A 14,291-nucleotide genomic window follows, 5' to 3' on the forward strand; every position below is an offset into this window, starting at 1 on the left:
AATCGTAGCTAAAGTATACATGGGACCGAACATTAAGAGTTTTATGAAAAAGAAATGGCCCTTAGGATCAAGCCAAACATCTTTTATAACATACGGGTGATTCTTGCAAAACAGAATTAGAACACCCCTGCGTTTTGCAATAAAAGAAGAAACCTTAAATTCCCCTCTCCATGAGTCCCTAAGTGTATTAGGATCTTTGATATCCCAGTGTGTTTCTTCAAAAACAAGATATCTGGTTTAAGACGCTTCAAGTGATTTAAGATCTTACGTCTCTTAACCGAGGAGTTTGGAGCCTCAACGTTCCATGAGATTAATTTTAATGAGGATTGCACCCTAGTTAAAGTATTAACAATAGGAGTCATATCTAACCAATACACCTCCTAGGCCAGGCCTGGCCAACCTGTGGCTCTCCAGATGTTGTGAAACTACACATCCCAGCATGCCCTCCCACAGTTTTAGCCTTCCCTAATAGCAAAACTGTGGCAAAGCATGATGGGACTTGTAGTTTTACAACAGCTGGAGAGCCACAGGTTGGCCAGGCCTGTCCTAGGCCATGACAGTGTTGAAAAATGTAACATTGATAGTTTCCTACAGGTCCCAGCGAGCGGGTCCTGAAACAACAAAATGTTTTTAAAATGTATATATTCATCTGAATAATGCAAGATTAAAAAACTCCCCACTTTTAATTAAAAATTAAGAAACTGGGGAAGTGCTAGTGCTTACATTTACCACAAGGGGGTGTTTATCCCTCTTACTATGTTCTGCACAGAGGCCATGCATAGTTAATAATTTGTCTTTGTTTTGACTACAAAATAATATTAAAATAGACAGTTTTTCTGAATCACCTTGTTTTATCCCTTTTGGAAAAAAATAGTCTTTTTTTTTATTTTTGTAAAAAAATTTTTTTAATGATAATTATATTAAATTAAGGAAAGTGGGTTTTCTGTTTGTCAACTCAGTGCTTATTAACAAGGATTATAAAGATGCAATAAAGAAACAACTTGTCTTACCAGTATGTGTCTCTCCTATGCCTTTTAGGGATGATACCCCACATGTACCCAATGAGCAGCTTGGTGAGAAAGCTGTCCTGGAGATTGTGGAGTGGCTGACGAACCTAATCATGCATGTTTTTCCAAGTAGGTTGCCAAGAATAGTCTATTACATAAGCCAATAAATCACCGTTTCTCAACTAGGACTATGATCCCTTGTGTTTCTTACCTTTCAGCTACTTTAGTGGGTGGGTCTTTGCTTTTACAAGTCTCCAGTAGAAACAGTGACTTTTACAGAAGGCTTTTCAACATGAGGTCTATATATCAAATGAATTCTGTCCTTAATATATGTCACAGGTCTCTGTATACTCATATCTGCCCCATGAAGGGCAAGGGCTCCAGAATGTATTGACACCCACTAGTGGAGTGTCTAACCATATATAAAGTTATATCCATAAAGTGGGGCATATCCTTTAAGACAGCGCTGTCCAAATTCTTTTAAATAGAATGACATACTAAATCAGCAGATCATTCATAATCATTTTTCAGCATAGCAACGTGACAAAGCACATCTAGAGTAATTGCAATCCTCTATGCGTTGCAACATAGCATTAGTTTTGTAGGTTCATCAGAGGAAGTGAATGGGAGTGATCCGACCTAAACTGCTGCTTTACCAGCTGGCTGCATATCTGTGTAATCCCTGTTAGCTATTATATTATGTGTTTAGTTTAAAACAAAAAGCTGCAACAGTGATAACTACATCAGAATCGGGCTGAGACTGTAAGGGCCTGATTCAGGGATGGACACGACTTGCACAGCTGCGGCATCCTTGTATGCAGTGGCTGTGCTAAAATATAAAAAAGCTGCAAGAGACGTCTTAAGTTCAGGGACACCAACTGCCGACTTCGGTGATCCGCTGCTGCATCCGAGGACACAGCATCGGATCATCTGTATGACCATCGGACATCTGAGTAACCCTCAGTTTATGAACAAGAAAAGAGAAAAGTATGACTCTTGTTTGGGCGCACTCTTAAATTGTCTTAATGTCTATAGATAAGTGATGTCCCTAAAAGTTGATAATGTTGTCTATATTTCTACTCTTTGAATACATGGGAACTCAACAAAGCAATAAAATGAGACATAACCAAACATTGATATGTCAACTGGGAAATATATTCCCCCCAAAAATTATGAAATGTTCAGATCTTGATTATACTTAGATAAGTGCATATAGGAAGATAGCTACATACTAAGCTGCTTCCGTCTGCCAAAGATCTGTACAAACTGTGTTTGTATTAATGCGGCCCTAAATAGGGTTAAATTCGTGAGAGGGAGAACCCACACACTGAAATACCTTTCTGATAATTGACCACTGTTGTGGGTAAGGTAAGACAGAGAAGAAATCTGGTTTAAGGAATAGTAGGAATAAGTATAAGTGGTGATACTGCTGTTGGTGTAGTTTCTATAGAAAAGGGAGTCTTCCTACTTCATCGGGTATTCCCTAGCAGTCGCCCATCTTGGTACTGACCCAGCCCACCTCCGTTTAGCTTCCAAGATCGGACGAGATTGGGCGTAAGCGTAGGGGTATGGTTGTAGGAAGATTTGACCCTATACCACCAATGAGAGTGCACCGAAACAGAGGAATTAATTCCTCCTCAGAAAAAAAGATGATGGGAATGTGTGGGGAAGGGAAATAGCAACAGATATGCAAGCGTGAATCTGCTGTCCACGTTAGATTGAAAAGTCGTGTCTCCTGAGGGGACACGCTCCCCAAAATCGTGAATGAGAGTTCACGGAAGGAAGAGAAGAAAGAAAACAATTTCAGAGTGAAAGAAATAAGAGTGGTTGGAATTGACAATAAGGTTACATTATTGTGGGTTCCTTTGGGTCTCCTCAAATGTTGGATACTGATGAATCCTAATTCAGATGAGTCAAATAGAGCAGATAAAGTCTAACCCATACAGTTAACACTCTGGTGAAAAGCCCACAGAGAGACTAGGATGAAATGAACACAGTTTATAATACCTAAGGCAGACTAAATGTGGGACCACAAACAGCCTGTCCCTATTAAATGCAAAAGATATACTATTACACAATGTACTGGAATGAGAGATTACAGAAATGTGTGATACAAATGTAAAGATATACTATTACACAATGTACTGGAATGAGAGATTACAGAAATGTGTGATACTCTTTAGCTGGAAGCACCAGCAATGGTAATAACAGAGATTCTTTCTGAAACACGAAATGGGTGTGGTTCGTTTTATCGACAGTATCTAGGTCGACAATGTTTAGGTCGACCACTATAGGTCGACAGTCACTAGGTCGACATGGATGGAAGGTCGACAGGGTTTCTAGGTCGACATGTGCTAGGTCGACAGGTCTAAAGGTCGACATGAGGATTTATTTATTTTTGTGTCGTTTTCTTCGGAAAGTGACCGGGATCCAAAATTAGTGCACCGCGTCCCCTCGCATGGCTCGCTTCGCTCGCCATGCTTCGGGCATGGTGCCTTCGCTACGCTACCGCTTCGCTCTGCACACTTTACCGTTCCAATCGTAGTCCACGTGGATCGTTAAGTATGAAAAAATAAAAATAAAAAAGTGAAAAACTCATGTCGACCTTTAGACCTGTCGACCTAGAAACCCTGTCGACCTTCCATCCATGTCGACCTAGTGACTGTCGACCTATAGTGGTCGACCTATACATTGTCGACCTAGACACTGTCGATCTTCAGACCGGATCCCCACGAAATATGTTGCTGGAGCATGAAAGCTTAATCAAACTAAAACACAGCAGTGTTTAAACATCATCCATTCAGTTGTCAGGCAGGCGGGGTGTCCGCAAAGAAAGTGGGGCCACAGACTACCTGCCCCTATTGTATTGGATACAAGGTTACACCACAATGTACCTAAATGAGAGATTACACCAATATGTAATATAACCTAGCAGGGCTCACCAGCAATAATAGTCACAGAGATCCTTTCTGAAACACAAAATATTCTGCTAAGGTAAAAAAAGCATAATTAGATAAGACAGATGAGTGTTGAATATCACCCATTTAGGTGTCAGATGGGCGGGATGCCCGCAAGGAATTAAATGTAAAGATATACAGTGTACTAAAATGAGAGATTACAGAAATGTGTGATACTCTTTAGCTGGAAGCACCAGCAATGGTAATAACAGAGATTCTTTCTGAAACACGAAATATGTTGCTAGAGCATGAAAGCTTAATCAAAAATAAATCAAAATAGTGTTTAAACATCATCCATTCAGTTGTCAGGCAACATATTTCGTGTTTCAGAAAGAATCTCTGTTATTACCATTGCTGGTGCTTCCAGCTAAAGAGTATCACACATTTCTGGAATCTCTCATTCCAGTACATTGTGTAATAGTATATCTTTACATTTGTATCACACATTTCTGTAATCTCTCATTCAAAGTACATTGTGTGATAGTATATCTTTACATTTGTATCACACATTTCTGTAATCTCTCATTCTAGTACATTGTGTAATAGTATATCTTTACATTTGTATCACACATTTCTGTAATCTCTCATTCTAGTACATTGTGTAATAGTATATCTTTACATTTGTATCACACATTTCTGTAATCTCTCATTCTAGTACATTGTGTAATAGTATATCTTTACATTTGTATCACACATTTCTGTAATCTCTCATTCTAGTACATTGTGTAATAGTATATCTTTACATTTGTATCACACATTTCTGTAATCTCTCATTCCAGTACATTGTGTAATAGTATATCTCTACATTTGTATCACACATTTCTGTAATCTCTCATTCTAGTACATTGTGTAATAGTATATCTTTACATTTGTATCACACATTTCTGTAATCTCTCATTCCAGTACATTGTGTAATAGTATATCTTTACATTTGTATCACACATTTCTGTAATCTCTCATTCTAGTACATTGTGTAATAGTATATCTTTACATTTGTATCACACATTTCTGTAATCTCTCATTCTAGTACATTGTGTAATAGTATATCTTTACATTTGTATCACACATTTCTGTAATCTCTCATTCCAGTACATTGTGTAATAGTATATCTCTACATTTGTATCACACATTTCTGTAATCTCTCATTCCAAGTACATTGTGTAATAGTATATCTTTACATTTGTATCACACATTTCTGTAATCTCTCATTCCAAGTACATTGTGTAATAGTATATCTTTACATTTGTATCACACATTTCTGTAATCTCTCATTCCAGTACATTGTGTAATAGTATATCTTTACATTTGTATCACACATTTCTGTAATCTCTCATTCCAGTACATTGTGTAATAGTATATCTTTACATTTGTATCACACATTTCTGTAATCTCTCATTCCAGTACATTGTGTAATAGTATATCTTTACATTTGTATCACACATTTCTGTAATCTCTCATTCCAGTACATTGTGTAATAGTATATCTTTACATTTGTATCACACATTTCTGTAATCTCTCATTCCAGTACATTGTGTAATAGTATATCTTTACATTTGTATCACACATTTCTGTAATCTCTCATTCCAGTACATTGTGTAATAGTATATCTTTACATTTGTATCACACATTTCTGTAATCTCTCATTCCAGTACATTGTGTAATAGTATATCTTTACATTTGTATCACACATTTCTGTAATCTCTCATTCCAGTACATTGTGTATATCTTTTGCATTTAATAGGGACAGGCTGTTTGTGGTCCCACATTTAGTCTGCTTTAGGTATTATAAACTGTGTTCATTTCATCCTAGTCTCTCTGTGGGCTTTTCACCAGAGTGTTAACTGTATGGGTTAGACTTTATCTGCTCTATTTGACTCATCTGAATTAGGATTCATCAGTATCCAACATTTGAGGAGACCCAAAGGAACCCACAAAAATGTAACCTTATTGTCAATTCCAACCACTCTTATTTCTTTCACTCTGCAATTGTTTTCTTTCTTCTCTTCCTTCCGTGAACTCTCATTCACGATTTTGGGGAGCGTGTCCCCTCAGGAGACACGACTTTTCAATCTAACGTGGACAGCAGATTCACGCTTGCATATCTGTTGCTATTTCCCTTCCCCACGCATTCCCATCATCTCTTTTCTGAGGGGGAATTAATTCCTCCGTTTCGGTGCACTCTCATTGGTGGTACGACCATACCCCTACGCTTACGCCCAATCTCGGAAGCTAAACGGAGGTGGGCTGGGTCAGTACCTAGACGGGCGACTGCTAGGGAATACCCGGTGAAGTAGGAAGATTCCCTTTTCTATAGAAACTACACCAACAGCAGTATCACCACTTATACTTATTCCTACTATTCCTTGAACCAGATTTCTTCTCTGTCTTACCTTACCCACAACAGTGGTCAATTATCAGAAAGGTATTTCAGTGTGTGGGTTCTCCCTCTCACGAATTTAACCCTATTTAGGGCCGCATTAATACAAACACAGTTTGTACAGATCTTTGGCAGACGGAAGCAGCTTAGTATGTAGCTATCTTCCTATATGCACTTATCTAAGTATAATCAAGATCTGAACATTTCATAATTTTTGGGGGGAATATATTTCCCAGTTGACATATCAATGTTTGGTTATGTCTCATTTTATTGCTTTGTTGAGTTCCCATGTATTCAAAGAGTAGAAATATAGACAACATTATCAACTTTTAGGCACATCACTAATCTATAGACATTAAGACAATTTAGGAGTGCGCCCAAACAAGAGTCATACTTTTCTCTTTTCTTGATCATATTTGCCCCCTTTTCTTGACTCTGGGTGCACCGACTGATAGGAATACTCGATACCTAACAATATTGTCCACCTCTGGCCTCACTATAATTATCCTTATACTATAAATTTAGGTCGGTGCAGGATCAAAAACCCCTCTTTCTAACCCTCAGTTTACTCAGGCTGTTAGGTTAAATCACGCCGCTGGAGCCTGTCGCACGGTACATAAGATTGCAGCCATTAGCTGCAGCATGCCCAGAAGATGGAGCCAACTTATCCCCCCCACCCTCCTGTTTGCTGGAATGCTGCCTATCGATGTCTCCAAATGCCGTCAGCATGTCAGTCATACTACGGTTGCGTTTGTGGCACTGTGAGCAACGTCACAGTCCCAGATCTAAAATCTTTGGAGACATGCGCAAACACTCTGGGCTACCTTCTGGGAACATTATATGATATTAGGAGAGAGGATGATTTCTGTTCTGAACTAAGTAGCTCTAAGTGGGATGTTCTTATGGGCCCTACACATATGGCGATGTGCCGCCGAGGTGCCCGACGGCCGATACGGCCGACGGGCGACCCGGCGGCGGGGGGGCAGTGACGGGGGGAGTGAAGTTTCTTCACTCCCCCTGTCACCCGGCTCCATAGACGTGCAGGCAAATATGGACGAGATCGTCCATATTGGCCTGCATGCACAGCCGACGGGAGACCAGCGATGAACGAGCACGGGGCCGCGCATCGTTCATCGCTGGAGCCTCCACACTGAAAGATATGAACGAGTTCTCGTTCATTTATGAACGAGATCGTTCATATCTTTCAAAAAATCGGCATGTGTGTAGGGCCTATTAGTTTATCGATGGTCACAATGTTGACATTATGGGGGGAATACAATTGCCAGCAAGAAATTTTAAAAAACTCTGCTGCGCTGAATTGGTATTTCATTGCGGGACTGAAAATGGTACCCGGTGAGATCTATAAAAATAACTGTGTCTTTTCTCTTGCAGCTACAGAGCAAGGTTGATTTTTCCTAAAATCATTCATTTTAGGGAAAAAAAACTGGGACTTGCTATAGGACCCTGGCAGCACCCCATCTGAGAACTAATTAAGCAATTGTATGTTTCCAATTAGCTTAATTAGTCAGTAATTACTTACCTTCCGAAGCGTTGTCTTCTTTATCCAGCGTCGATAGCCAGGTCTTCTGCAGCAGTGTATGTGAGTGTAAGTATGTGTGTGTGTCGATCCCGTCAGTGTATCACCCCCCTCTCCAGGCCTCAGCAGCAGTCAGAGTGAAGACATACATGGTGATGCCGGCCAGTTTCTAGGGTAGCCTATGCCCGAGGATGGCAATGCAAGTGTTTGTCTGCAGACAGCTGATGACCCCTTGGGCTTAAATTTCAGGGACATGCGGTCAGGTGAGGCAGAGCCTCTCCTGTCATACTCCAGGATACGCCACAGTTTTTACTATCAAAATTATATGAAAAAATACAAAGAAGAGATTATAAATATCTTCTTTGTATTATTCTAATAATTTTATATTCAAAACTCTGAAGCGTACTTGCCTATGACATGTGAGGTACCTGCCTACCTTGTCCGCACATCTCTGATCAAAACCATACCTCCCAACTTTTTATTTCTATAAAGAGGGAGACACAAGCGGCGATGGCGCGCGCACGCTCCCGAAAAAGGGGTGTGGCCCAAGAAAAGGGGTGTGGCTTTGCGTGAGGACCCGCGATCGTGAGCCACACCCCCATTTTCATCACTGAGGGGGCATGCCCAGCGCTCTTTGAGCCTCTGGCATGCCCTCTCTCCCTCTGACTCCAGTGAATAGATGCTGTGCGCATGCGCACAGCGTCTATTCACCACTGCTCTCCTAAGCAGGGCAGCGAGTGCATGAGCCTCCCAACTAGCCCCCCCCCCCCCCACCGCGGGACACTGCGGGCCGCGGGTGGGACAGCGGGACAGTCCCCCAAAAAACGGGACTGTCCTGCGAAAACCGGGACAGTTGGGAGGTATGTCAAAACTCAAGATACACCTAATTTCCAGCAATATATACTGCTGCACCTGTGTATAATGCCCACATGATCCCTTATGCTCATATATTGTGTGTAAATCTGGCTCTGCTACTAGCCAGTATCTCCCCAGCCATTTAGTAAAACCATTCACTTTCTCTACAGCAATAGCAGTTTTAGTGCTGAAAGATTGTAATATGGGACAGCAGTGATTTTAGACATATTAGACTTGAAATATACTCGCATTTTAGAAAAATAATGTACAAGTTCAAGTGTAGAGGGCGTAGTCTAAAGGATGGACTTTAAAGTGTGGTGTCCCTGTCACAGCCTGCAGTCCTACTGATGGCTGCCCAGCTTGTCTACATAGATACTCTTCCCACACTGAGAAGTGGTGTGCTCTATGTTATCGGTGCAGGAGACAAATAGGAGCATTTGTTAATTATTATTTTTTTACAGTTAGAAGCATATTTACACTGTTGCATGTGATTCTTAAGCACAGAACAAGGTTCCTGCATACAATATGATTATTACAATATTTTTAAATTAAAACTGTCAACTTTGTTAATTGCTGTGAATATTTTATTTTCAAAGTGTTGTAATTTCTTTCTCAGCAACCAAAGTTTATGCTGCCTTAGGAAATCATGATTTTCACCCTAAAAATCAACTACCAACACAGAATAATTCCATTTATTATCGGATCTCGGAATTTTGGACACCATGGCTGAACCAAGAATCCATAGCTACTTTTCAAAAAGGTAAGATCTGTGTGTTGTTTAGTGACTGAGGGCCTGACTCAGTGGGGGGCGTAGTTGCATTCGCAACTGAGTCTTTATATGCAGCAGAACCGTGAAAATATGCTAATGCCGCAGCTATTCACATACCATCGATCACACAACATTCATCTCAGCAGCCTTAGGTTTGCTCAGAATGTCCATAGGGACTAAGCTGCCAGAGCCTTTACAGCTGCGTATGAAATTGCAGTCGTTGGTTGCGGCATGCCCATGAAACGGTCGCAACATGCCTGTGTGGGACTATCCACCCGTTACTTCCCATATACGCACATTGACTCTCAGTCACTCTGTCCAAATTTTCGCTGTGACTGTGTAATCATCCTGGTCGTATGCACTGTACAAAAAAAACCCAAACATCGGATCTCTGTGCACCTCTGAATCAGGTCCTTAGGGTATATGAACGGGTTCGGTATGATTTACAGACGCCCGGGATGCCAAATGTCCGTATCCTGACATCGGCATCCTGAGCTGTAGAATGCCGACAGGGGGGCGAGTGCAATGAAGCCCCTTGCGTGCTCGGTGCACAGGTTCTATTCTCCCTCTATGGGTGTCCTGGGATCCCAGTGTTGGTATTGTGAAAACCGGGACCCCGACGGGCTGTATGCTAACTGCATACCATATGAACTATGGTTGAGGGTTATGGAGGGTCCAGAGTTTCTTTTCCTTTAAACTTTAACATATAAAAATCTAAATTAAAAAAACAACCCGCATTTGTTTCATGTCCTCTCTCTACCAGGAGCATTTTACAGTGAGCAGTTGGTTAATACAGGAACGGTGGGTCGTGTGATTATCCTAAACACCAATTTGTACTACGAGTCTAACAGCATCACAGCCAATATGGAGGATCCAGGCGACCAGTTTTCATGGTTAGAAAATCAATTGACAGCTGCCTCACAAAAAGGGGAGAAGGTAACACTACAATCTATAATGAAAACACATTTTGGAGTGCAGTAAAAAAGGTGGATAAAAATTTTGCTTTGAATAGACCTATGTACTTATGCAGATGCAAGTTGCTCCTTTGATTTTGCCCATTAATGGGCTTTGGGGAAAATCAAAGGAGCAACTTGCATCATTCTGCATAGAATGGGAGGTATGTACTAAAGCTGAAATGCTGTAAAAACCCTGTTTTCTAGGTTTTTACCGCATTTTCAAATGTACTAAAGGCCAATACCGGAGATCCGACAAGGAGGGAAAAGCCAGCTACCCTATAGAAGTCTATGGGCTTCTTTCTACGTTGCACTGTGTGAGGGGTCCAATGGGATCCCTCCCAGCATTCACCACAGCTGCCGCATCCCTCTGCGCATGCACAGATGGTCTCCCGGACCATAAACCCGGAAGTCCAGGTACAGAGCACATCGCAAAGGACAGCTCTTATCGCAAGAGGTGTCCTTCGCAATACTAATCACATATGTTAGCATATATGCGATTAATATCGGTGCGATGTGTGTTTTGTTTCTCAATACACTGGTAGAAATAATAAAGCAACATGTTGCCCAGTGGCGTAACTACCATAGGTGCAGGGGATGCAGCTGCTAAGGGGCCCAAGATGCCGGCAGGGAACGCCTCTCCCCTGCACCCAATCACACATCAGTGGTAATTACTGGGGGAGTGGTACCTGCGCTCACCTCCTAGTGTTAGTAAGGAAATATGTGACAGATAAGCGTTGTGTATATCTATGCCTTTTATTGAGACACAGGGGGTCATTCCGAGTTGTTCGCTCGCTAGCTGCTTTTAGCAGCATTGCACACGCTAGGCCGCCGCCCTCTGGGAGTGTATCTTAGCTTAGCAGAATAGCGAACGAAAGATTAGCAGAATTGCGAATAGAAAATTCTTAGCAGTTTCTGAGTAGCTCCAGACCTACTCACAGATTGCGATCAGCTCAGTCAGTTTCGTTCCTGGTTTGACGTCACAAACACGCCTGCGTTCGGCCAGCCACTCCCCCGTTTCTCCAGACACTCCCGTGTTTTTTCCTGGCACGCCTGCGTTTTTCCGCAAACGCCCAGAAAACGGCCAGTTTCCGCCCAGAAAAACCCACTTCCTGTCAATCACACTTCGATCACTTCAACGATGAAAATTCTTCGTTCGGACGTGAGTAAATCTACTAAGTATTGTGCTAAAATACTTACCGCATGCGCACTGCGTACCATGCGCATGCACATTTTTGCCTTAATCGCTCCGTTGCGAAAATCGGCAACGAGCGAACAACTCGGAATGACCCCCACAGTGCTCAAAGGCATAGATATACACAACGTTTATCTGTCACATATTTCCTTACTTACAGTAGGAGGTGAGTGCAGGTACCATTCCCCCAGTAATCACTACCAGATGAGTTTGGACAAATCATTGGTACCAGCTGCTCCGAAACAGGAGACAGGACATGTTGTTGTGCTGCTCACCCCACTCCCCAACAATTACACATCAGCACCAGAGCCGGATTAAGGGGCCCCCCTGTCAGAAAAGGGCCCCCTGCCACGCGCTGGAGATCAGATCTCTAATTCGATCTGCTCCGCGGCACTTCAGTTCCGTGCAGTTGCGCTCCCCTCCCCACTGACAGGCGACAGCAAGCCCAGCTGCCGGCGCTGCAGAGCTAACTGAGCGACGGCTCAGTCGCCCAATAGGAGGAAGTAAAGCTGCAGCCTGCGGCTCAGTGACTGGCTGAGCATGCAGGCTGGAAAGAGGAAGTTCCCACCTCGGCAGCGTGTGGGGATTTGTGCAGAGAAGGAGAGGAACATTCAAGCTTCCACTCTCCTGTTTGTAAGGCGGGCTTTTTTTTCTATTTAAGGTATGCATTTGAAATTAGGCTCTGAGCTATGTATTTCTATATATATATATATATATATATACATACCGTGTAATTTTATGAGGTTCTTTAAGTTTTGGGGTTGATATAATCCTTGGGCGCCCTATTCCTCTATTTCTTACTCCATATATATATATATATATATTACTGTATATGCAAATATATATGTATATATATTATATATATATATATATATAGTACTGTGTATATATATATATATATATATACATATATAGTAAAATAGATTGTCGTACGCAGTAGCGGCTCTTGCTCTTTTTGCCCGGGGCGCCGCTGTTCAGAGGGCTCCGCCGCCGTGGCAAGAGCCGCATCCTGATCCCGGCTGCACCTCTAATGTCTTTGTGGCGCTGCTATGGGAGAGACGTCATGACGTCTCTCCCATAGAGTGGAGCTGGTGGCCAGAGACGGAGGGCAGCGCAGCAGCGGACGGGAAGCAGGAGCAGGGCTGGTAAGTGTTGTGTTGTTGTTTTTTTTTGTGTTTGTAAGCAGCGCTACTGGGGCACAGCTAGGGGTCACAGCTACAGGGGTCACAACTACTGGGGGCACAGCTATTGGGGGCACAGCTGCAGGGGACAAATCTACTGGGGGAAAATCTGCTGGGGGCAAATCTACTGGGGGCACAACAACTGGGGGCACAGCTACAGGGGGGCACAACTACTGGGGGCACAACTACTGGGGGCACAAGTACAGGGGGATAACTGTGGCCATGCCCCTTCCCTAGCCACAACCTCTATTTTGACGGGGAGGGGGTGGGGGCACAGGAAACTTTCGCCCTGGGTGCCAGAAGGTCCCCTGGTCGTACTGATGAAAATGTTGATTCAAAATAAATAAATAAATATATATATATATATATATATATATATGTGTGTGTGTGTCTGTATGTATATTTTTGTGCGTGTGTGTGTGTGTGTGTGTGTGTATATATATATATATATATATATATATATACACATGTGGGATCAGGTCAGTATCCCGGGAGTCGGGATTCCAGCAGTCGCAATACTGACGCTGGAATCCCGACATTGCTCGTAACCCGACCGCTGGAAAACGAACAAGTGTTTACCGGACCACCAGAGAAGTAAGCTGTGGGGGGTTAGGGTTAGGCTGTGGAGAGGTGGTTAGGTTTAGGTTTGCGTGAGGGGGAGGTTAGGTTTAGGCACCCCCGGGGAGGGTTAAGGTTAGGCTGCAGAGGTGTGTGTGTGTGTGGGGGGGGGGGGGGTAGCTTTAGACTGCGGGAAGAAATGATTAGCGGGGCATTGGGGAAAGGTAAGTATACTTACCCTGCCCGGCGGGATTTTCATCATTGGAATGGCGCCGGCATATCAGACCCAACCCATATGTATGTATATATGTGTGCGTATATATATATATATATATATATATATATAAATATGTGTGCGTGTGTGTGTGTATATATATATATATATATATATATATATATATAAAGTAGATAATTTGTCCAAACTACCTGATACTCCCCTACTTCAAATGATACAGCGTGTATCATATATATATATATATATATATATATATGCAAACAGAAAGTTCAGCACTCACCAAAGCAAGCTCACTTATTTTCACAACATCAATAAATAAATGATGGGGGTTTAGTTAGTGAATTGGCCAATGCACGGAAGCCTGCAAACCGCTCGCCAAGGTACCCCATCTTCATGCAGGTCCTACACTATCACAGAGTCTCAAAAATTAAAACCTAGCAACTGTATACCACATAATATAACTGCAAATATGCCCACTTGGTTTACTGTGTATCTGCCATATACTCCATGGCTTTTAAAGGCACCCCTATGCAAGCCCAATTATCTTAAACCTGAGTCAGCTGTTCTTTAGTAATTTATCAGCCAGTGTCAGGTGACTAGTGTACCTTTAAAAGCCATGGAGTATTTGGCAGATACACAGTAAACCAAGTGGGCATATTTGCAGTTA

General features: G+C 42.3%; 1 protein-coding gene and 1 pseudogene across 5 annotated transcripts in view; one reads left to right on the top strand and one right to left on the bottom strand.

The window, feature by feature from the left end:
* SMPDL3B (sphingomyelin phosphodiesterase acid like 3B) overlaps positions 1 to 14,291 on the top strand; it is a 93,855-nt gene that overhangs the window by 21,731 nt on the left and 57,833 nt on the right. For all 5 annotated transcript variants that reach the window (XM_063954565.1, XM_063954567.1, XM_063954564.1 and 2 more), the window contains 3 exons: positions 1,039 to 1,136; positions 9,350 to 9,493; positions 10,266 to 10,438. In XM_063954565.1, coding sequence (XP_063810635.1) covers positions 1,039 to 1,136; positions 9,350 to 9,493; positions 10,266 to 10,438 — 415 coding nt within the window. The remainder of the gene's footprint in view (positions 1 to 1,038; positions 1,137 to 9,349; positions 9,494 to 10,265; positions 10,439 to 14,291) is intronic.
* On the bottom strand, positions 2,469 to 2,587 carry LOC135052441 (5S ribosomal RNA; annotated as a pseudogene).

Source organism: Pseudophryne corroboree, chromosome 2 (assembly GCF_028390025.1).
Source record: "Pseudophryne corroboree isolate aPseCor3 chromosome 2, aPseCor3.hap2, whole genome shotgun sequence".
NCBI classification, from domain to species: Eukaryota; Metazoa; Chordata; class Amphibia; order Anura; family Myobatrachidae; genus Pseudophryne; species Pseudophryne corroboree.